The sequence below is a fragment of the Carcharodon carcharias genome, chromosome 2, assembly GCF_017639515.1.
Source record: "Carcharodon carcharias isolate sCarCar2 chromosome 2, sCarCar2.pri, whole genome shotgun sequence".
NCBI classification, from domain to species: domain Eukaryota; kingdom Metazoa; phylum Chordata; class Chondrichthyes; order Lamniformes; family Lamnidae; genus Carcharodon; species Carcharodon carcharias.
In genome coordinates, this window is record NC_054468.1 from 111,502,479 (window position 1) to 111,526,902 (window position 24,424).

The 24,424-nt window shown below is 43.2% G+C and overlaps 2 protein-coding genes across 15 annotated transcripts in view; one reads left to right on the plus strand and one right to left on the minus strand.

Moving 5' to 3' along the window:
• Positions 1-16,317, minus strand: part of gpcpd1 (glycerophosphocholine phosphodiesterase 1) — a 75,792-nt gene extending 59,475 nt beyond the window's left edge. For 4 of the 11 annotated variants that reach the window (XM_041210393.1, XM_041210314.1, XM_041210366.1 and 1 more), the window contains exons 1-2: positions 8,542-8,678; positions 1,822-1,892 (exon numbers count right to left, since the gene is read on the minus strand). The gene's annotated coding sequence lies outside the window, so the exon portion shown is untranslated. Of the gene's footprint in view, positions 1-1,821; positions 1,893-7,485; positions 7,580-8,541; positions 8,693-16,179 lie in introns of those variants that run through there. The other 7 variants (XM_041210331.1, XM_041210375.1, XM_041210323.1 and 4 more) reach the window with 5 other exon arrangements.
• Positions 8,611-24,424, plus strand: part of LOC121290163 (shieldin complex subunit 1-like) — a 99,817-nt gene continuing 84,003 nt past the window's right edge. Inside the window, exon 1 of one of the 4 annotated variants that reach the window (XM_041210424.1) lies at positions 8,611-8,749. Coding sequence is in view for 1 of the 4 variants with exons in the window: in XM_041210415.1 (XP_041066349.1) it covers positions 16,942-17,042 (101 nt within the window). In the remaining 3 variants the exon portion in view is untranslated. Of the gene's footprint in view, positions 8,750-9,442; positions 9,470-16,682; positions 17,043-24,424 lie in introns of those variants that run through there. The other 3 variants (XM_041210440.1, XM_041210415.1, XM_041210432.1) reach the window with 3 other exon arrangements.

Below are 24,424 nucleotides of genomic sequence, written 5' to 3' on the forward strand. Positions count from 1 at the left end.
CAAGCGACAGGGAGGTTTGGGTCATTCTTGCGGACAGACCGCAGGTGTTCTGCAAAGCGGTCGCCCAGTTTACATTTGGTCTCTCCAATGTAGAGGAGACCACATTGGGAGCAACAAATACAGTAGACTAAGTTGGGGGAAATGCAAGTGAAATGCTGCTTCACTTGAAAGGAGTGTTTGGGCCCTTGGACGGTGAGGAGAGGGGTATTGAAGTGGCAGGTGTTACATCTTTTGCGTGGGCATGGGGAGGTGCCATAGGTGGGGGTTGAGGGGTAGGAGTAGTAGTGTAAACAAGGCAAAAACAGAATTACCTGGAAAAACTCAGCAGGTCTGGCAGCATCAGCGGAGAAGAAAAGAGTTGACGTTTCGAGTCCTCATGACCCTTCGACAGAACTTGAGTTCGAGTCCAGGAAAGAGCTGAAATATAAGCTGGTTTAAGGTGTGTGTGTGGGGGGGCGGAGAGATAGAGAGACAGAGAGGTGGAGGGGGGGAGTGTGGTTGTAGGGACAAACAAGCAGTGATAGAAGATCATCAAAAGATGTCAACGACAATAGTACAATAGAACACATAGGTGTTAAAGTTAAAGTTGGTGATATTATCTAAACGAATGTGCTAATTAAGAATGGATGGTAGGGCACTCAAGGTATAGCTCTAGTGGGTTTTTTTTTAATAATGGAAATAGGTGGGAAAAGGAAAATCTTTATAATTTATTGGAAAAAAAAAGGAAGGGGGAAACAGAAAGGGGGTGGGGATGGGGGAGGGAGCTCACGACCTAAAGTTGTTGAATTCAATATTCAGTCCGGAAGGCTGTAAAGTCCCTAGTCGGAAGATGAGGTGTTGTTCCTCCAGTTCGCGTTGGGCTTCACTGGAACAATGCAGCAAGCCAAGGACAGACATGTGGGCAAGAGAACAGGGTGGAGTGTTAAAATGGCAAGCGACAGGGAGGTTTGGGTCATTCTTGCAGACAGACCGCAGGTGTTCTGCAAAGCGGTCGCCCAGTTTACGTTTGGTCTCTCCAATGTAGAGGAGACCACATTGGGAGCAACGAATGCAGTAGACTAAGTTGGGGGAAATGCAAGTGAAATGCTGCTTCACTTGAAAGGAGTGTTTGGGTCCTTGGACGGTGAGGAGAGAGGAAGTGAAGGGGCAGGTGTTGCATCTTTTGCGTGGGCATGGGGTTGTGCCATAGGAGGGGGTTGAGGAGTAGGGGGTGATGGAGGAGTGGACCAGGGTGTCCCGGAGGGAGCGATCCCTACGGAATGCCGATAAGGGGGGTGAAGGGAAGATGTGTTTGGTGGTGGCATCATGCTGGAGTTGGCGGAAATGGCGGAGGATGATCCTTTGAATGCGGAGGCTGGTGGGGTGATAAGTGAGGACAAGGGGGACCCTATCATGTTTCTGGGAGGGAGGAGAAGGCGTGAGGGCGGATGCGCGGGAGATGGGCCTGACACGGTTGAGGGCCCTGTCAACGACCGTGGGTGGAAAACCTCGGTTAAGGAAGAAGGAGGGCATGTCAGAGGAACTGTTTTTGAATGTAGCATCATCGGAACAGATGCGACGGAGGCGAAGGAACTGAGAGAATAGGATGGAGTCCTTACAGGAAGCAGGGTGTGAGGAGCTGTAGTCGAGATAGCTGTGGGAGTCGGTGGGTTTGTAATGGATATTGGTGGACAGTCTATCACCAGAGATTGAGACAGAGGTCAAGGAAGTGTAAACAAGGTGCTGCCTGGCTGAAACACAAATAGTTGCAGTCTAATTGCATTTTAAGAAAGCAAAACATGCTTTGCAACTAAATAGTATATATAAACATTAGACACTTACTGCATACAGCTGGATCTCTGTAGTCTCATGCTGGCTTGTTTTCTCCACTTGTTGCTCTTAAACCTCCAGGCCTGCATTTAAAAAAAGTGAATTCAAAATGCTGAAAATTAATATTAATGTTATGTTCCTCAGTGGCACTAAATTTTAAGACACTAAATTGTGTTTGCATTCTTGCAGAACAGCGTTATATCTGCTCATTCACAGAGATGGAAAAGATCATTTACAATCACAGCATCTCCACTAAAATAGGTACACAACATCTTAAAAAGTCAAGGTTGGCTCCCATTCAGTGTTCCCTCTAGGCTGTACACCTGCATGGCCGCACAACAGTCCATCAAGCGTCGTGCGCTTAGCTATTACAAGTGCACACATCCTATTGGTTAAATGAGGTTTATTGCCACTCCAGCCCACAAGCAAAGAACTGCTAGGCTTCCCCTACAACAGGAAATTAACAGACAAGAGCCAAACCTAACATGATTATCAGGTGAATTAGTAGCCGATGAATTAGCCAAAATGCACTCCTGTCAAGTGGAGCCCAAAAGCTGTGTCAGTACCTGTCTTTCCTGTGGCTTGCTCGCTTGTTTCCCTCCCACTCACTACCTCCCACCCCCCCACCAACTCTCCTGGTCACTGCCTCTCCCATTCCCCTTCCTCCCCGATCCGCCTGCTCGCAGCCTCCAGCTTGACACCTCTCCCACTACCGGCTTCCCTTCATGACCCTCCTACTTGCAGCTCATTTTGCTCCCTTGTTCATACTATGATCTCGAGACCATTTAAATTTAAGAAATTAGAATAGACAGTTATTAACTAAAGAGATACACGAGACTTTAAAACAAAACCAAACTTCACTGTCTATAAAAAAAAACACTAACATAACACTACAGTTTGTTAAGACCGAGAAGTATAAATCCAGTTCCCCTTTTACTTCCGAATTCCACCCAGGAGTTCCCTTATACATTATGAGATCTCGAGGGTTCATTTCACTTCTTCTGGGGCCAAACCAAATATGCCACAGCTCTCCAGAATTCACTCTGATTTCTCCTCGATGTTCCAGCTATTCGCCAAGGTACAAGATTTCATGGGGACCCTCCCATAAGCTTTTGACTAAGTAACCCTACAACTTTCCTTCAAAAACCTCAATTGTGGATGGAATGGAACAGGTTTCCATTCTCTCTTCACTACAAAGCTCTGTCCCCAGTTCCCAGGTGCACTTTCCCCATACAGGCGGACTGTCTCTCTGACCTTCATCCTCCAGTTCACAAGAGCAACCACTCTCTAAATTCACAGGGCAGGGGTAAGACAGTGGGGGAGGGACAGGGAAAGAGAGGTAGACTGGTGGAAACAGAGAGGGAATAGAGAGTGGGAAAGGAGAAGACAACAGAAGCAGGGCTGAGAGTCAAAAGTGTCACCAGCCCAGTGTCTAAGAAAAAAATTGAAATATAGCCCCTCGTGCAATAAGGTTGGACACGCCTGCTGTACAAGGTTCTAGGACCAGAGGGCAGAACAAGCAATCACACTGAAAAATCCCCAATGGGCTAAGAAATAGGAGCAAGAATAGTCCATTTGGCCTATCAAGCCTGCTCTACTATTCAATAAGCCCATGGCTGAGCCGAACGCAACCTTAACTTGACTTTCCCGTCTGCCCCCCCCCCCATAATCCTCGATTTCCTAATAGATAATAAATCCGAACATATTCAAGGCTGAGCTAGACAATGACCTAGCCTCCACTGTTCTCTGTGGAAAAGAATTCCAAAGACTAATGATCCCCAAGAAAAAAATTCTCATCTCAGTCCAAAATGGGAGACAACTTACTTTAAACCGTGTCTCTTAGTTCTAGATTCCACCACCTCGTCACCTCAACGAGGGGAAACATCCTCTCAGAATATATCCTATCAAGCCTCCTCAGAGTCTTTTATATTTCAATAAGGTCAGCTTTAGTTCTTCTAAGCTCCAATAAATATAGGCCCAACCTGCTCAACATTTCCTCACAAGGCCACCCCTTCATCCAGCTATTAGCTTAGTTAACTTTCTCTGAGCTGCAAGTATATCCCTCAAGTGAGGAGGCCAAAGCTGTACACAGTATTCTATATGCCATCTTACCAATGCACTGTGGCAAGGCCTCCATAGTTTTATACTCCATCCCCCTTTCCCTTCCCACATTATTCTCTATGTGTCAAACTTTTTGCCCACTCACTTAAATCATCTATAGCCCTTTGCAAACTCTTCATGTCTGCCTCATAACCTGCTTTCCTACCTATATTTGCATCATCGCATTCCATGATTACACAGTCTGTTCCTTCATGAAGTCACTAAGATAGACTGTAAATAGCAGAGACCCAGCATTGATCTTTGTGGCGCTCCACTAGTTACAGTGCGCCAACCTGAATATGATCCATTTATCCCAACCCTGTTTCCAGTTAGCTAGCCAGTCAATCTTCCATCCACGCTAACATATCACCACGAGCTCCTATCTTGTGCAGTAACCTTTTATGTGGCACCTTATAGAATATCTTTTGGAAATTCAAATGTACATCTACTGGTACCACTTTATCCACCCAGCCTGTTATATCCTCAAAGAATTCTAATAAATGTCAAAATTTCCCTTTCACAAAACCATCCTGACTTTGCCTAATTGTACTAATTTTCCAAAAGTCTTGCTACTGCCCCCTTAATAAATGGATTCTAGCATTTTCCCAATGTTAGACATTAAGCTAACTGGCCTATAGTTTCCAGCTTTCTGTCTCCCTCCTTTCTTGAATATTAGTGGTACATTTGTGGCTCTTCAATCACTGTGACCTTTCCAGAATTTAAGAAGATTACAGCCAATGCATCCACTATCTCTGCGGCTACTTCTTTTCAGACCCTAGGATTCAGGCCATTAGTTTCAGGTGACTTGACAGGTTTAAGTCCATTAGTTTCCTTCATTCAATGTATATGAAAGTTAAAATCGCTTACAATTATTGCAATGCCTTTCTTAGAAGCTCCCATTATTTCTTGATTTATACTCTATCCTACAATGCAGCTAGTGATCAGTGAGTTACAAATTACTCCCACCAGTGATTTGTTCTTTTTGCTATTTCCTATCTGCACCCAAACTGATTCTACATCGTGATCCCCTGAGCCAAGGTCATTTCTCACCAAAGCACTGATCTCATCCTTTGTTAACAGAGCTTTCCCATCTCTTTTCTTTCTTCCAAAATGTCAAATATCCTGGAAATTTAGGTCCCAGCTGTTAAACACCTAACAGCCATTCGGTGAAGGAGACGACCAGAAGTCAATCTTTACTCGGTTTAGATTTATTCACAAAGTGAAACATTGCAAGTGTATAGCTATTCCCCACCCCACTGTCAATAAGTGGCTCGTTATACTCTTTTGAGCAAAATAACTAATTACCAGCCCCTTAAAAGGGGTCAGTGCCTTGTTACATGTGCTCAAATAAGGAATGTCCTTCACCTTTTTACCCTAACTTTTAATTCATACAAATAACACCAGCCGTGGTCACTTTGCAACCATGTCTCTGTACCAGCTATAATATCATACTCATTTATTTCTATTTGTACTATCAATTCATTTATCTTGTTACGAATGCCGTGTACATTCAGATAAAGGGTCTTTAATTCTGTCTTTTTAACCCCTTTTTTTCCTAACCTGACCTTGCTTGCTGGTGGATTCTTAGGTTTGTTCACTCTGTCCCGGTATTGCAATTCTGAACTATTGCCTGATCCTTCCTCTTCAATTTTCCAAATCTCCACCACACCGCAACCCCTGCCTTCATTCACCACCTGCTCTAACTGAGCTGCACTGGCTCCAATTCTCCAAATTTTAAATTCTCTCTCTTGTTTAACACCGCCAGAACTTTCTATTCCTCCATTATGTGGCTCAGTGTCACGTTTTGTTTTATGATTCTCCTGTGAAGCACTTTGGACCATTTTGTTACATTAAAGGTGTTATACAAGTTGTTGCAGATTGGTTACTGTGATGAGAGGGCTGTCCTATGATGAGGCTGTTTAAACTGGACCTACATTCTCTGCAGTTTAGAATGAGACAGTGTCACTGAAACATACAAGGTTCTGAAGTGGTAGACACAGAGGTTGTTTCCCCTGGCTGGGGAATATAGAACATGGGAACAAATCTCAAGACAAGTGGCTGATCATTAAAGATTGAGATGAATATAAGTTCTTGGAATAAAAACAGAAAATGCCGGAAAAACTCAGCTGGTCTGACAGCATCTGTGGAGAGAAAACATTTAGAGTCCATATGACTCCTTTACCAGCATTTTGTTTTTATTTCAGATTTCCAGCATCCGCAGTATTTTGCTTTTATCTTAGAAGTTCCTGGGTTGTTAATCTTTGGCATTCTTTCCCCAGACAGTTGTGGACATTCCATTGTTCTGAATTTTAGGTCCAAGATGGCCAGTCTTTGGTCTTTCAGGGAATCAAGGGTGTTGGGGAGATGGGAGGAAAAGTACAGTTGAGGCAAGAGATCAGTCATAAAAACAAAAAACTGTGGATGCTGGAAATCCGAGACAAAAACAGAAATACCTGGAAAAACTCAGCAGGTCTGGCAGCATCGGCTGAGAAGAGCAAAGTTGACATTTCGAGTCCTCATGACCCTTCAACAGAACTAAGTAAAAATAGGAAAGGGGTGAAATATAAGCTGGTTTGGGGGGGTGGGTTGTTGGGACAAGCAAGCAGTGATTGGAGGAGATAACCAAAAGATGTCACAGACAAAAGAACAAAGAGGTGGTGATATTATCTAAAAGAATGTGCTAATTAAGTGGAGAGCAGGACAAGCAAGGTAGCTGTAGTGGGGGTGGGGTGAAATAAACAATGGGTGGAATACATTAAAAATAATGGAAATAGGTGGGAAAAGAAAAATCTATATAAATTATTGGAAAAAACTTTGTGTTTTCCAATAATTTATATAGATTTTTCTTTTCCCACCTATTTCCATTATTTTTAAACGTATTCCACCCATTGTTTATTTCACCCCACCCCCACTACAGCTACCTTGCTTGTCCTGCTCTCCACTCTTAATTAGCACATTCTTTTAGATAATATCACCACCTTCAACACCTCTTTGTTCTTTGGTCTGTGACATCTTTTGGTTATCTCCTCCTATCACTGCTTGCTTGTCCCAACAACCACCCCACTTCTCCCCCTCTTTAAACCAGCTTATATTTCACCACTTTCCTATTTCTACTTAGTTCTGTTGAAGGGTCATGAGGACTCGAAACGTCAACTTTGCTCTTCTCTGCCGATGCTGCCAGACCTGCTGAGTTTTTCCAGGGCTTTTTTTTGTTTAGGAGATCAGCCATGATTGTTTTGAACAACATGGCAGGCTTCATGGGCCATATGGTCTACTTCTGCTCCAATTTTTTAGATTATGTTCCTATTATGCCTTTAGCTGGCGATGTCTCACATTCAGGCATTCCTATCCTGATCCCGTTTTTTGCATGATACAAATACAACTCTACTTTGGAACAACATCTGATTCAGTGCAAGGGCTGAGGGAGATATTTTCCAACATGAAATGAATGCAAATTACTACAGTTCAAAATAGTTAATTCTTGTGAAACAACACTGGCCAGTTAGTGGCAGGTACAAGATTTTCCTCATTATGCAATTACTGTTTGCTCACACCAAACGGTTAAAAAAAAAGCACCTTTTCTTTGGAAAAGCTTCACAGATGGTTAATAGCATCGCAAGGCTGCGAACTGTTTGTCCTGAATTCCCAACTGGATTTCTTGATAACCATCCTGTAAGGCAGGAGGTTACAGTCAGACCTTATCGAATGGCAGAGCAAGCTCGAAGGGCCAAGTGGCCTAACTCCTGTTCCTAACTCGCACGTTCGCAGAATGGGGTGCTTTAGAGATGGTGAGACAATTAAAAAAATGTGAAATATATTTGATCCCGATGGTCTCTACCTTCGCTCTTCCCCAAGAGCGTAAACAATTCCATCTTGTTTCAGGTCATGGTGGAAATTTGCAAAAGAAACACACACCCCCCCCAAAACCTAACCTCTCCATCACCCAGATATGGAAGAGTGGGGGTGTCAATGGAGCAACTCCATGGCAAAATTATGTTGCTAGACAATAAACTCCCCTCAGTCTTAACAAAAAGAGAAATTTTTTTTAGAGGTTTGATTTGCACGTATCCCAATTCACACCTCATTTTTGTTTTGTTTAGTTTTTTGTTTAAAAAACAAAGCCGGCAGCCCAACACAAAAGCTCCGGTCGAAGATGGACTTGTCGACGTGGAGGGAAGCGGGGGGGGGGGGGGGGTGGGGTGGGGGGGCAGAGATGCGGTCAGGGGGTGGAGAGAGAGCGGAGCCCGGGGGGGGAAGAGGAGAGCGCGGAGCCCCGGGGGGGGAGAGAGCGCGGAGCCCCGGGGGGGGGGGGGGGGAAGAGAGCGGAGCGAAACCGTTTCCTTCCGGCTTTGGAGGAAGGTCGGTGGAACACCACACGTCCAACTTTGTCTTTCTCGCCGCAGATGCCGTCAGGCCTGCTGAGTTTCCTGGTTTTGTTTCAGACTTCCAGCATCCGCAGTGTTTCGCTTTTATCCCGCTCCCGCCAGCCCTGTCCCCCGTCCAACGGAAATACCCAGGAACCGCCTGGAACCGGTTCAATCCGCCGCAGCGGCAAAGACTACGACAGCAGCAGCATCATCTCGAGAGCTCAGCCACGACTCGCGCTACACACCCGCCGCCACCGCAACCTACCTGAAACAAATCATCAATACAACTTCTTCTTCGACGAACAGGAGAGGAAACACTTAAGATAAAGAAAATATTAAAAGAGAAAGAGGGTCAAACGACAGACCGTGGCTGCCGACAATTCCGATCGCAACACCAATCGCAGCTTCTGCTGAAAGACCCCCACCTCCCGGTCCCCTATTGGTTCGCGGCCCTCCTCTCCTTTGCCTGATTGGTGAGTTTCGCCTGTCAATCAATCCACAGGGCCGCCTGCGCTGTGGTGGGGGTGGTCAGCTGGAGGAGACTTGTGACTTCCAAGCTGCTCAAGTGAAATGCTGAGTCTCTGTATGGGTGTTTTTTTTTAATTTCCAATTTCAAGCATCCACGGCTCTTGCTTGTTACTTTTTTTAAAAGTCTTGGCCCATGAAAGACTGAGTCATTTATGGTGTAAAAGATATGCAGGAAGGGAAAGGGATTGAGAGACACTATATTATTCATGTGGAACAGGAATGCTGCTACTGGATCCAACTGTGCCTTTGAAATACTTGTCATTGTGGACAGTTCAGCACATTTTTTCAGTATTCACCTTGTAATAACAACAGCTTGCATTAAATACTGGCTTTAATAAAGTAAAATGTCACAAGGCGCTTCACAGGCGAGATCACAGTGCAGAAGATGACCTTCAGCCCAATGAGTCTGCACCGACACATGAGAAACACCTGACCTACCTACCTAATCCCATTTACCAGCACTTGGCCCATAGCCTTGAATGTTATGACGTGGCAAGAGCTCGTACTTTTTAAAGGATAAAAGCAAAAAACTGCGTATGCTGGAAATCCAAAACAAAAATACCTGGAAAAACTAAGCAGATTTAGCAGCATCTGCGGATAGGAGCACAGTTAACGTTTCGAGTCCAAATTACCCTTCAACAGAACTAAGTAAAAATAGAAGAGAGGTGAAATATAATCTGGTTTGGGAGGGAGGGGGGACAAGAAGAGCTGGATAGAGGGCCAGTGATAGGTGGAGATAACCAAAAGATGTCACATACAAAAGGACAAAGAGGTGTTGAAGGTGGTGATATTATCTAAAGGAATGTGCTAATTAAGGGTAGAAAGCAGGACGAGCAAGGTACAGGTAGCCCTAGTGGGGGCGGGGTGGGGGAAGGGATCGAAATAGGTTAAAAGTTAGAGATAAAACAATGGATGGAAATACACTTAAAAATTATGGAAGTAGGTGGGAAAAGAAAAATTATATAAATTATTGGAAAAAACAAAAAGGAGGGGGGAAATCGGAAAGGGGTTGGGGATGGAGGAGAGAGTTCATGATCTAAAATTGTTGAACTCAATATTCAGTCCAGAAGGCTGTAAAGTGCCTAGTCGGAAGATGAGGTGCTGTTCCTCCAGTTTGCGTTGAGCTTCACTGGAACAATGCAGCAAGCCAAGGAAGGACATGTGGGCATGAGAACAGGGTGGAGTGTTGAAATGGCAAACGACAGGGAGGTCTGGGTAATACTTGCAGACAGACTGAAGGTGTTCTGCAAACCCAGTCTCCGTTGTCTCTCCAATGTAGAGGAAAGCGCATTGGGAGCAACGAATGCAGTAGACTAAGTTGAGGGAAGTGCAAGTGAAATGCTGCTTCACTTGAAAGGAGTGTTTGGGCCCTTGGACAGTGAGGAGAGGGGAAGTAAAGGGGCAGCTGTTGCACCTTCTGCGGTTGCATGGGAAGGTGCCGTAGGAGGGGGTTGAGGTGTAGGGGGTGATGGAAGATTGGACCAGGATGTCCCGGTGGGAACTATCCCTGTGGAATGCCGCCGGGGGGGTGAAGGGAAGATGTGTTTGGTGGTGGCATCATGCTGGAGTTGGCGGAAATGGCAGAGGATGATCCTTTGAATGCGGAGGCTGGTGGGGTGATAAGTGAGGACAAGGGGGACTAACATGTTTCTGGATGGGAGAAGAAAGTGTGAGGGCGGATGCGCGGGAGATGGGCCGGACACGGTTGAGGGCCCTGTCAACGACCGTTGGTGGAAAACCTCGGTTAAGGAAGAAGGAGGACATGTCAGAGGAACTGTTTTTGAAAGTGGCATCATCAGAACAGATGCGACGGAAGTGAAGGAGTTGAGAGAATGGGATGGAGTCCTTACAGGAAGCGGGGTGTGAGGAGCTGTAGTCGAGGTAGCTGTGGGAGTTGGCAGGCTTGTAATGGATATTGGTGGACAGTCTGTCATCAGAAATTGAGACAGAGAGATAAAGGAAGGGAAGTGTCAGAGATGGACCATGTGAAAATGATGGAGGGGTGGAAATTGGAAGCAAAATTAGTAAATTTTACCAGGTCCAGACGAGAGCATGAAGCAGCACCAAAGTAATCATCGTTGTACTGGAGAAAGAGTTGTGGGAGGGGGCCGGAGTAGGACTGGAACAAGGAATGTTACACTTACCCCATAAAGATACAGGCATAGTGGGGGCCCATGCGGGTACCCATAGCCAGACCTTTTATTTAGAGGAAGTGAAAGGAGTTTAAGGAGAAATTGTTCAGTGTGAGAACAAGTTCACCCAGATGGAGGAGAGTAGTGGTAGATGGGGATTGTTCAGGCCTCTGTTCGAGGAAGAAGCGGAGAGCCATCAGACCATCCCGTTGCGGGATGGAGGTGTAGAGGGATTGGACGTCCATGGCGAAGAGGAGGCGGTTGGGGCAAGGGGACTGGAAATTGTTGCTATGATATAGGGTGTCAGATAAATCACAGATGTAGGTGGGAAGGGACTGGACAAGGAGAGAGAGAGTGAATGGAGTCAAGATAGCAAGAAATGAGTTCCGTGGGGCAGGAACAGTCTGACATGATCCGTCTGCCAGGTCAGTCCTGTTTGTGGATTTTAGGTAGGAGGTAGAAGCGGGCCATCCGAGGTTGGGAGACTATCAGATTGGAAGCTGTGGAAGGAAGATCTCCAGAGGAGATGAGGTCAGTGACAGTCCTGGAAACAATGGCTTGATGTTCAGTGGTGGGGTCATGGTCCAGGAAGAGCTAGGAGTAAGTGTCTGCGAGTTGACGCTCAGCCTCTGCGAGGTAGAGGTCAGTGCGCCAGACAACAGCACCACCCTTGTCAGCGGGTGTGATGACAATGTCAGGGTTGGACCTGAGAGAAGGGAGTGCAGCAAGTTCAGAGATAGATAGGTTAGAGTGGGTGAGAGGAGCGGAGAAATTGAGAAAATCCTTTTTAAAGGATGTGAGGCAACCCATCTCCACCACACTCCCAGGCAGTGCATTGCAGACTGTCACCACACTCTGAGTAAAAAAGTTTTTCCTCACATCCCCCCTAAACCTCCTGCCCCTCACCTTGAACTTATGCCTTCTTGTGACTGACCCTTCAATTAAGGGGAACAGCTGCTCCCTATCCACCCTCTCCATGCCCCTCATAATCTTGTACACCTTGATCAGGTCGCCCCTCAGTCTTCTCCGCTCCAACGAAAACAACCGAAGTCCATCTACCCTCTCTTCATAACTTAAATGTTTCATCCCAGGCAACATCCTGGTGAATCTCCTCTGCACCCCATCCAGTGCAATCACATCCTTCCTATAATGTGGTGATCAGAATTGCACACAGTACTCCAGCTGTGGCCTCACTAAGGTTCTTTACAACTCCAACATGACCTCCCTACTTTTGTAATCTATGCCTCGATTGATAAAGGCAAGTGTCCCATATGCCTTTTTCACCAGCCCATTAACATGCCCCTCTGCCTTCAGAGACCTATGGACACAATCGCCAAGATCCCTTTGTTCCTCAGAACTTCCTAATGCCTAATGTCACGACGTTCATTGAATACTTCTTTTTCAAATTACTCCTTCCAAAGTGTATTACCTCACATTTTCAGCATTAAATTCCATCTGCCACTTATCTGCCCATTTGACCATTATATCAAACAGTTGGATAACTTGCATTATGTTACATAAGCCACATTAGGGCAGATCTTGGTCAAAGAGATAGAGCATGTAAAACAAGGAAAAATAGAGCGGAATGGTTTAAGGGAGGAATTTCAGAGCTTAATCTACCAATTTAAAATTGGGAATTTTCAAGAGACCAAGGAATTTGGAGGACTGCAGATCTTGGATGGTTGTGGGGCTGGAGGAGATTACAGAGATGGTGGTGGGGCCATGGAGGAATATCAAAGCACAGATTAGAATTTTAAAATCGAGATGGTGCTTAACTGGGAGCCAATATAGGGCAACAAAAATAGCTAGGGCTGATAGAGACAAGGTACAAGTTAGGATATGGGCTGCAATGTTTTGTATGAGGCCAAGTTTACGGGGGTGGGGGTGGCTGTAGAACATGGGCCAGGAGTATGTTGAAGAGATAACAAAGGTATGAATGAGGTTGTAGCAGCAGATGAGCAGAGGCAGTGAAAGATTCTGACCATGGAGGTGGAAGTGGGCAGATATGTGGTGGAAATTTCAATTCAGAGTCAGATATATCAAGTTGCTGTTTCACCCACAGACAGTTGTCAGAAAGAAGAATGGAGTTGGTGTCAGGGATCAGAGTTTGTAGTTATGACCGAAGACAATGGCTTTGATCTTCCCATCATTTAGTTGGAGCAAATTCCTGCTCATCCAGTACTAGAGTAGTCTGGGAAGTTAGAGACTGTAGATGGGTAAAGAGGGAGGTGTGGTGAGATAGAGCTGGGTGTTGTAACACATGTGGAAATTGATGCTGTGTTTTTGGATGATGTTGCTGTAGGGCAGCATGTCGGTGCGAAATAGATGGTAGCAAGAATAATCTGGTCAATATCTCATTGATATTTGTGCTGTGTGCAAATTGGTTGCTGCGTTTCCTGCATTACATAATAATTAAGTAATTTTGAATTTTATTGATTGTAAAGTGTTTCAAGTCATCCTGAGGTTGTGAAGAGCACTCTATAATTAATAAACTTTTCTTCTCTCTCTAAAAATTTATAGCAAAAGTGAAGGGGAGGCCACACAAGAAAGTAGGATTTTGAAATTATTTCATTGCCTCACTTCACTCTATCTGCCAGGTCTATGTCCTTTTGAATTTTCTTTTTTTTGTAACTGAATTTCAGGGTTTTAGTTTGTGTTGTAGAATTCCAGTTTTTTTTTCCCTACGAAAACTGAAGTCTAACAACTCATTTATGAAAAGGAGTTACCAAAAAAACCAGCAATGGATATTAAATCATCATGACTTGAGCAGCAACCTTATAAGTCTGAGACTGGCTGGTTTTTAGTTAAAATATCATTTGGGTTCTAATTGTGTAGGCAGCTAATCCACTGTGGAAAGTGAATGGTTAAAATGTTGGCTGATTGAGCAGGTAATTAATGCTCTTTAAATGCACACACCCAACCTCTACCTTTCGAATGAGCAAAGTTCAACTCCGGTTGAAACATGTTCCATCACTGACTAATGATTTTAATGCAGAAAGCCTAGGAACAAGAGGAGCTTAAGAGACACCAGTATAAATGTACTGGTATAGCCCTTTATGACATTCAGAATTGCATAATTCAACAACAACTTGTAACTCTTTCCAGTACAAACACGTTTCCATCTGTTCCTATTCAGATGAAGTTACATTGTTTTGCCACTGTGAGATTTGAACTCTTGATCTTGGGGTTGCAAACCCAGTACCATAACCACTTGGCTATTTAGGCCAAGCAAATAATGGTTCTTTACCAGTGCACTTACACCAGAATTAGTAACTCTTTTGAGTACAAACATGTTTCCATCTGTCATTTCAGATGAAGTTACATTGTTTCCCATTGTGAGATTTGAACTCTTGATACTCTTTTGAGTAAACCTGTTTCCATCTGTTTCAGATGAAGTTACATTGTTTCATAGTTTGCCATTGTGAGATTTGAACTCTTGATCTTGGGGTTACAAGGCCAGTACCATAACCACTTGGCTATTTAAGCTAAGCAGCAACAACAACAACTTGTAACTCTTTCGAGTACAAACACATTTCCATCTGTTCCTCTTCAGATGAAGTTACATTGTTTTGCCACTGTGAGATTTGAATTCTTGATCTTGGGGTTACAAGCCCAGTACCATAACCGCTTGGCTATTTAGGCTAAGCAACAACAACTTGTAACTCTTTCCAGTACAAACACATTTCCATCTGTTCCTATTCAGATGAAGTTACGTTGTTTCATAGTTTTGCCATTGTGAGATTTGAACTCTTGATCTTGGGGTTATAAACCCAGTACCATATCCACTTGGCTATTTAGGCCAAGCAACAACAACTTGTATTTATACAGTGCCTTTAACATAGTAAAACATCACAAGGCACTTAACAGGAGCAAATCAAACTAATTTGACATTGAATCACATAAGAGCATATTAGGGCATATGACCAAAGCTTGATCAATTAGTCAACTCAGATAAATAAATTAGCCCTCTGAAGCCTTTCACACAACATTTAGCAAACTTTGCAGCCTTTGATGTGGTGGTGTTGAAAAGTACTATGTCACATTATTATGTAACTACATAACTTCTTTAAATGCTTGTCCAAAGCTCTGAATGTTTTGCTGACATTTGGAATTCTATATGGTGGTAACAGTTATCAGACTCTCGTCAGCCATGGGGATGAAGCTAATGTGTCCTGTCTTCAGGAAAGCTCATAGATTGCATGGTTTGAGAAAGAGCAATCAATTTCAGTTTGTTTTACTAATCTGAAAGCTATAACATTTAGAGCTACCTAACAAACATGTTGCATGGTGATTCCTCTGCCCTACACTAATAGATACCATTAACCTTGAAAAATATTTTCAGAATTTGAGATTCCCAAAAGCCACAGAGCAATCTGTGAATAGGGAAACTAATTGATCTCATTTTGAAACCTATTTCAGAGGGACATATCCATATAATAGCTTAAATAAAATAAACTAATGGAAACATAGAATGTTCGGGCAGCATCTGTAGAGAAAGAGAGGTTAACTTTTTGAACAGCATTTATCAGAATTTCCTGAAGCATTACCCTGTCTCTTCTTCTTAAATGCTGACTGAGCTATTGCGTATTTTCTGTTTTTGTTTCTGATTTCCAGCATTTGCTATGTTTTTGTTTTTTATTTATATAATTACTTTTCAAAATGGCTCCTGCATGGTCAGCTTCCTAAGGAACTCCTTACTGTGCACCTGTATCCTTCGCCATCTGCTGCCACCCCTTGTCCTCTCTCTCCCAATTTCTTCCACTGGTTAAGATCTCCTGGTCTAATAGTGGGTATGTTTTATCCTTAACCACAAAACCTTGGGAACAGTCGTGTAACGGTAATGTTACTAGACTAGCTCAGAAGCCAGGATTAATGCTCCAGAGACATGAATTCAAATCCTGTAATGATAGTTGGTGGAATTTAAATTCAACAAATTAGTTAGTCGCACTAATGGTGACCACAAAACTACCAGATTGTCATGAAAACCCATCTGGTTCACTAATGCACTTTAGGGAAAGAAACCTACTGTCCTTAACCAGTCTGACCTATATGTGACTCCAGACCCACAGTAATGTTGACTCTTAACTGCCCTCTGAAATTGCCTAGCAAGCTACTCAATTACATCAAACTTACAGAAAACTTAAAATAGACCACTTGAAAAATGCCACCAGCATCAACCTAGGCACTGGAAATGACAAAGGCACATCATGCCCAGTCAACTCTGGAAAGTCCTCTTTACTCACATTTAGAGACTTGTGCCAAATTGGGAGAGTTGTGTCCCACAAGATAGTCAAGCAACAGAGTGGCATGGTCATACTCACTGAATCGCACCTTATAGCCAATGTCACACACTCCTCTGTCACCAGTCGTATACAGTCAGTAGGGAGTTGCCCTTGTAGTTCTCAATATTGACTCTGAATGCAGTGACGTCCAATGGCACCAGGCCAAAAATGGGCAAGGAATTTACAGATGCAAATTATAGTTATTATTGCTATTGCAAGTTCTGACTTCATAGAAAGATAAGGCAAGGAATGAGAGGTGGCTAATCAAGCCATCCAGTCGCCACCTCATACCATTTCATGGACTCGATTCAATTTTTAAAATTCCCCTCAGTGCAAGTTCTTCGGATCAACTAAACTTTTGCATGTTTATGGATTCCTACATCTTCACTGATCTACTGTGACTGTATTCAGATTTTACATTTGCTTCTACTTGTTTTCACATTCAAAAGAAATGGTGTGAGAGAGACTAAGTTCTTCCCCATCAATTTTTGTGTGTTTAAGAAGAAGCCAGCAATGGTTAAAAAGATATTTGACTTGGGGCCATGTTTTGAATACTTTAGCTTAAGAGGAACCACCCAAGTATGACTTCATTGATGATCCAAACAAGATTGGAATAACATGTTTCCACTTATAATCAAAATGTACCTGTTTATTATGTATATTACGATTGCACTTTGCATGGCTGTTTCAAGGTCTAGGGGTTAGATCTTATCTTTAAAGGAAATGGAAATGAAAATCAGGAGAGATGTAAAAGGTATGCTGATTCATTGTCACGCTATTGCACAAACTCAAAATCTACACCAGGGAGTTCTTCTAACATCCTGGTCAGTATTTATCTTTTGGCCAGTATTACGAAAATAGATTAACTGACCATATGTCACACGTGCTATTTCCGGGACCTTGCACTATGCTAATTGCCTGAGACTTGTTTTATTCACAAAGTTTATGATAGCACCTCAATGCTAAGGTGCTAATGCATACGCTATAATGCTCTATCCTATACCTAGCTGATTTTGAGATGTAATTTAAAAACAGCTGCAATGCTAGATTAATAGGTTTACTCAGGACTAGGGTGTTTGAGGGTAAATTCATCCATAAATGAATAGATCTGTTGTGGTTTTGTGTTTGTGTCTATTTTTATCCCTTCTTAATGGAGAAAGTAATACTGTGCTAGCCTGAAAGATATCCTTGAAACTATCAAATCTCTACCTTTCCCAAGGGTACATTAGACATGTGATGTATATGTAATTTGTTGCTTGTTTGCAGGACCCCCATAGGACCACCTGGGTAATTGGTGAATTCTGGTGCCAGCAGCACGATTACTTTAGGTGTTAATCTTTATATTAGAAGAAAATTAGTTGCTGCATATTATCAGTTTAGCAATGACACTCCTAGTTTTGCTTCACAGAAGAGGTTTTTGAACTGTTGACCTTTCACTCTGATATTTTCTTTTATTGACAATGCACAAGCTCCAATCAGATAATTTTGTGATAAATCCTTGCCAGATGGTCACACCGACAAAAGCAATGTTGAGCAAGGATTGAGGCTGGGTGGGAGTGAAGGTGGATTGAGGGTGGAATTCAGCAAGTGTTTTTCTCAGGACTTTATCGCCTCTGTTTAATACAATTTCTCGTAAATAAATTTCAATTACAAGCCAATGCAGAGATTTTGCTAACAAATTGCTATTAATTAGTGTTCATTCTCATGTATTAAGTGTTTCTAAAGGAAGAATTAGTGAATTGGAATTATACTTCGATGTATTTTTCTTTGACTAGCCTTTTCTTAAATAAAAGCAAAATACTGTGGGAGCTAGAAAACACTCAGCACGTCAGGCAGCAACGATTCAGAGAGAAAGAGTTAACAGCGCCGGTATTTGCAGAAAGGCTGGGCGAGGTGTGTGGCAGAGGTCAAGACTAGCAAAGAGCCTGACATGGCTGGGCCATATTAATTTTGCAGGGCCTTATTACTTTTCTGTCCAGTTTCCTGCCCAACACCAGATAAATTGATAACCTGGCCAGCAGCCAGGATGGAAAACCAGCAGCAGGAGACAGCAGTTGTGAACCCTTGGGAATGGACCCCCCCACCTCCCCCATCCTGATTGATGGGGTCAGCAATTGCAGCTGGAGGAAAAGAGGGCATTAGGGCTGGCATGATGTGGAGGTCAGTAAATGAAGTGGGGTGGGATGTGCGCATACCATAAGCAGGTAGGAGACCAAAGGCTTTTCTGAGGGGCCAAGGGAATAGTTCTCCTCTTGCTGACCCACAAGAAATGTTGGAAAAGGTACTAACCTTGGGCTTACAGCAGCTCCCACTTCCCTATCATTGCCAGTAAAACTTTGCTACAGGTGCTTAAATGAGGGTTTGCAACATCTTCACCATAACTTTCACTCCTAATGTTTCCCTGATGTTGACAGAAAAAAATACATTGTTTACAGATCTAAAGCCATTGTTGCAAGTTTGGACATTTTCAGTGAAACACCAATAACAATCCCTTAAAATGAACGATTTATTCGTATCATTTGTGGGATACAGTAAAGGAAAAATTTAGTCCTGAAAAAAATATACACACTAATAACATGGAATATGGGCAAATGAGTAGCAGGTACATTTGTATTATGTAAATGCCAGGTAATGATAATCTCTAATAAGCCAAGTTCCACCACTTCCCCTTGAGCTTCAATGGCCCATCGACAAATGTCCCCACTGTCAGCGTTCTAGGTGTTACAGCCATGTAGGGGCAGGGGTGGAGGGAATAAAAATGACTACCCTATTATGTCACTCAGAGTCTGACTGTTTTCACGAATTTAACAAGGATGTGCTTTGCCAATACTGCAGAGTGCCACTCTATGTACACTCAGATTATAAAGAATTAGCCAAGCAGGTTCAGCCCAGATCTGCTAGAAGTGTACGAGAGTATGCTCCTGGCCGGCAGTATGCCAGAATCCATGAGGAAAGGCATTATCACCCTCATCTACAAGCACAAGGGGGAAAGGGAGGAAATTAGAAATTGGCGACCCATTTCACTGTTGATTGTGGACTATAAGATTCTGTCCAAGGTCAATGCCAATCGGGTCAAATCCGCTCTGGAATTGGTGATCCACTCCAACCAGACCTGCACTGTGCCGGGCAGGAAGATCTCTGAATGCCTAGCGCTGCTCAGGGATACGATTGCCTATGTGCAGGACAAGGGGGTGGACACCTGCCTCATCAGCCTGGATCAGGAGAAGGCCTTTGACAGAATATCACACACCTACATGGTGGATGTGCTCTCCAAAATGGGGTTTTGGGAGGGAATTGGCAATTGGATCCAACTGCTCTACACTAACATCAGTAGTGCAGTCTCAATCAATGGGTGGGAATCAGATAGCTTTCCTATTAAATCTGGAGTCAGGCAGGGCTGTCCTCTCTCGCCTGTTCTTTTCGTGTGTTGCATAGAACCCTTTGCTGGGTCCATCAGGAAGGATCCGGGCATAACAGGAGTGACAATCCCAGGCAGTGGAGGCATTCAGATCAAAGTCTCCCTGTACATGGACGATGTCACCGTCTTCTGCTCGGATCCGCTGTCGGTGCGCATCTGCATCCACATCTGCGACCATTTCGAACTGGCCTCGGGAGCCAAGGTAAATCGTGGAAAGAGCAAGGCCATGTTCTTAGGGAACTGGGCTAACCGATCCTTTGTCCCCTTCACCATCAGGGCTGAAGGCCTGAAGGTGCTGGGGATATGGTTCGGAGGGACTGGGGCATGTGTTAGAAACTGGAAGGAGCGAGTGTCTATGGTGAAAAGGAAACTGGGCATGTGGGAGCGATGCTTCCTCTCCATTGTGGGTAAGAACCTAGTCATCAGGTGTGAGGCACTCTCGCTGTTGCTGTACGTGGCGCAGGTCTGGCCCATTCCACACTCCGCGATGGCGATCACGTGAGCCATCTTTCACTTTATCTGGAGGTCGAAAATGGATTGTGTCTGCAGGGACGCGATGTACAATCCTCTAGATAAAAGGGGAAAAAACGTGCCCAACATCGCGCCCTCATACTGATGGCCTCCTTTGTGTGTGGCTGTATCAAGCAGTGCGTAGACCCTCAGTACGTAAACACCAAGTGTCACTACGTGCTGAGGTTCTACCTGTCCCCGGTGTTGCGAAGGATGGGTCTGGCCACGCTGCCGTGGAACGCTCCAAGTAGTTGGACCATGCCGTACCACCTGTACCTCGTGGAAAAATTTATGCAGAGAAACAGCTTTGACCACAAGTCCATCAGGCAGTGGTCGGCACATAACGTCTTAGAGGCCCTGTGGGATGGTTCCCCGAGCAGACTGTCAAAGCCATTTGGCAGAATGCCTCATCGCCAGAACTTTCCTACAAGCACCTTGGCTGGTGATGAGAAAGGCCCTCCCTGTTAGATCCTTCCTACACGCCAGGAGTCTCACCCCCTCGGCATGTTGCCTTCGAGGTGGCTGTGGTGGGGACGAGACCATTGTTCACCTCCTTGTACATTGTGCCTTTGCAAAGAAGGTCTGGAGATAGATGCAGTGGTTTCTGTCGAGGTTCATCCCGATAAGTTCTGTGACACAGGACTCTGTGCTCTACAGGCTGTTCCCAGGGACACACACCGAGACAAACATCAACTGCAGCTGGAGGAACATCAACTCGGTGAAAGGCACACTTTGGTCTGCCCGAAACTTGTTGGTCTTCCAGTGCAAAGAGTTGTCCTCGACCGAGTGTTGCAGACTGGCACATTCCAAAGTCCAGGACTACATGCTGAGGGATGCACTGAAGCTTGGAGCAGCCGCCGCAAAGGCGCAAGGGGGAAGGGTCACTGTCTAAGACCTTTCTGCCAGAGCGCACCAAGGGGTTGGGAACTGTTTAGAGCCCCTCGGGTTGTACAGCTCAAAATGAATGTCTGCAAATGATTGTAATATTCATTTATTGTATTGATGCACCTCGTGATACATGTTGTAAAAGTTGAACCTGATAGTACCTTTGTGATAGTGAGTTTGAAATGGTTTGGTATGTTCTTCCAGATATTTTATGAATAAAGTATATTTTTCAAAAAAAAAATTAGCCAAGCAGGTTTTCTGAGTTTAAACACAGAACAAGATAAGTTTACCGAAATTATTTCCCAAATTAAAAACTAGGTAAATCGCAGCCACCATTCATATATAACACACACGCAATTGTACAGATAGTAGAATAAGAGGATAGATTTAAAGTTTTTTTTTTTAAATAGTTTGTCAAGATGATAAACAAAGAAATATATAGTTAACTGTCCTTTGGCTGGTCTCGATGCAGTAATTCCAAGTTGTGGCCATTTTTGTTCAGTTGTGTTCCTGGGTGTAGTTGTATGAGAGCAGACTTTCCCCTTTTTATTCCCAGATCATCGAGGTTTGCAGTAGAATTCTCTTCTCAGGATGGTTACTTTGCAAATCTGGGTGCAATACCTTGGAGAGAGAGAGAGACAGAAACATAGCTTTTTTGCAGCTTTTCAATGCAGCATTCTGATCTTTCTCGTTTGATAAAACAGTTCTTAAAAGCCCTGCTCGTCGTACATTCCAGAAGACCATATCTGTTTTATGGAGCAGGTAATTGCATTCTGACATCTCAAACCTTGAGAGTTTCAAGACAGTGTGAAAGCTAATAGGAAATGGAGTCTTTCACACTTCTTAGTTGGGGGCCGGGGGGCGAAGGCGGTATTGGGTGCCTGTTCCCTTTTCATCCCGCTTGGTGTTTATCTAAATAATCATATATTGAAGAAAGGATGCACCTGAAGCCATTCTTTTCCTTAAACCAGGTTTCTTCTACAAAATAATGACACAGATTCCTCTTGTTCCCCTCAACACCCAGTGTGAACTGGTTTTCATACTCTTGCAATGATCCCCTAATCTTTCCCCAATTGGGGGCAACTGCTCTTAATTACCAACTTAAAGCAAGTACTGTATTGCAGCATGATTCCAACAATAACACTTAGGTGGAATGCAAGTTGTCCATTCTGTCAGGCTAGCTGTCCTACATTGTCTTAACAGGATTGCAATTTTTTTTTAAAAACCCAGCCAAAAAAAAAAAATAGGAATTGTACTATTCATAAAAAAAGCACATTCTCATAACATAGGGGACATTATTGACCAGAAATGAAAATGCACCAGCCACACGTCAATAGCCTGGCTACAGGTGCCAAGTGAAAATTCGCTGTTCTGCAATGAGTAGTTCACCTCTAAATCCCTCAGAACCTCTCCAACACCTACAAGACTCAAGTCAGAAAGAAAGAAAGAGTTTGTGCTTATAGTAATTTCTCACTCAACGTCCTAGTCATGTTCTTTGAAATCACAACTTTTAAGTGAAACAACTTTAAGCAAATCATAGGTTCCTATAGGAAGCAATGTTTAAAAACAGAATTATGTTATTTTAGACATTTCTCACCTGGAAAAAGCAATGTTGAAATCCTGTACCCTACATGTACAGTCCTGTGCATTCCCAGCTGAAATAACTCAGAATACAATAATGCATAAATCTACTGCAAGATGATTTTTTTTGTGTCATCCAAAATAATCTTAAATACCTTTAGGGACAGTTGTTTTCTCAGTTTACAGAGTATTCTTATTTTGCAAGTGAAACAATGGTAGAATATATGCATTTTTACAGCAATGTCAATATCTTCCCTGGTCTAATCAAGAAAGAAATTGTCACTCCAGGCCAAATCTCTCAACATACTGTCTAACAATGGATAGTACTTCTTAAAATAAAATGGCGTTCTTCTAAAATAATCAGTCGTTGAAACAAATCTTACTTTATGAAGAAAACACATTGGTGTTTTAACTAAAGTAAATTGTGTGTAGAATGCTCTCTTCTATGGAAGAAGGAGTGTGTTTTTTTTCCTCCTTCTCCTGCCCTGATTCTCTCAAAATTTCATTTGTGGTGCACTCGGAAGACAGATGATCTTCAATCCTGTAATAATGAACATTGCGACTTTAAAGGGGTATGCGCTCCCTATTGCCTCCACGACATTAACACGAAACAACTTGCTTGAATCAATGTAGAGTGGGGAATTACTGCATTCAATGTCCTGCATGACTTCAGGATATCCCAAAATAGTTTGCCTGAAATACTTCTGTAGTTACAACAGGAGAGTGGGGGAAATCCAGAGAAATGGGCTATTTCTTCAGGCAATATTATGACAGATGTCCAAGTAAGCTCTTATGGAAGTTCTTCTTCAATGGAACAGAAATATGGTATTCATAACTGTGCAGTTGAAGCTACCAGATTAAATGTTTGTTTAAATTATTAATTTTTAAAATTATATTAATAATTATTATATTATTATTAACTATTAAATTATTTGTCATTCTACCTGGAACAAAAGGAAAGCTTCAATATTTTTGAAAGGTACTTTCTGGTTAAGTGTTTGTCAAAAGATGGATGTGTTCATGGGACATTGTCCACAGATGCAACAAAAACATATAATATTCAGAACAAATGCATAGTCATCTTTTCTATCTAAATCATTCTGCAAAGGAGGATCCTGAAACTGTCAATTTTTTTTAATGCTGTCTGAAGGATGTGACTCATAACCTTAGTTCCAAAACAAGATATGGACGGATCCTTCAGTAAAGTAGGTCCCGACCAGAAGCAGCTGTGTCATTTTTACAGGTCTTTTAGCTGTCTTTGAGATCAATAGGGCTTAGGTGTTCAGGCAACTAAAGAGTACTGAGCTATGAAGATTTCTTTAAAAAATGAGAACATAATCCCTGTGATGTTATGCCTTTGCTGTTAATCTGCTCAAATTCCACTGAAAATGCAGCTCTTCACTGCTAGCTACAATCCCCATATTAGAGGCCTAGGGACAATTCCCTCCTCTGAGGAGGCATCCAGCTGGCTGAGATCAGTGAATCTCTGACACATAGTCAAACCTCTGGCTTTTACTGAAATAGTTTTATGAAGTGGCCTGTATATGCCCTTACTCCTAAATTGTAACAAGTAATTTAAAAAAGCATCAAGACATGGAATCCCTTTGCCCACTTCAGCTGGGGAAAAAAAAATATAGTAATTGTCATTCCAGGTAGCATATTGCCATCTCCCAGATCTCTGCCTATCATTCACGGTATTCGATGCTTGAAACCATCCAATTTCTGCCCCTGCCAAAATATTGAAAGGGCTCTTAAAATAAAAAAGACATCCCTCCCCATTCCTTTTTGACTTGCCTGTAGCCTTTAACCTGG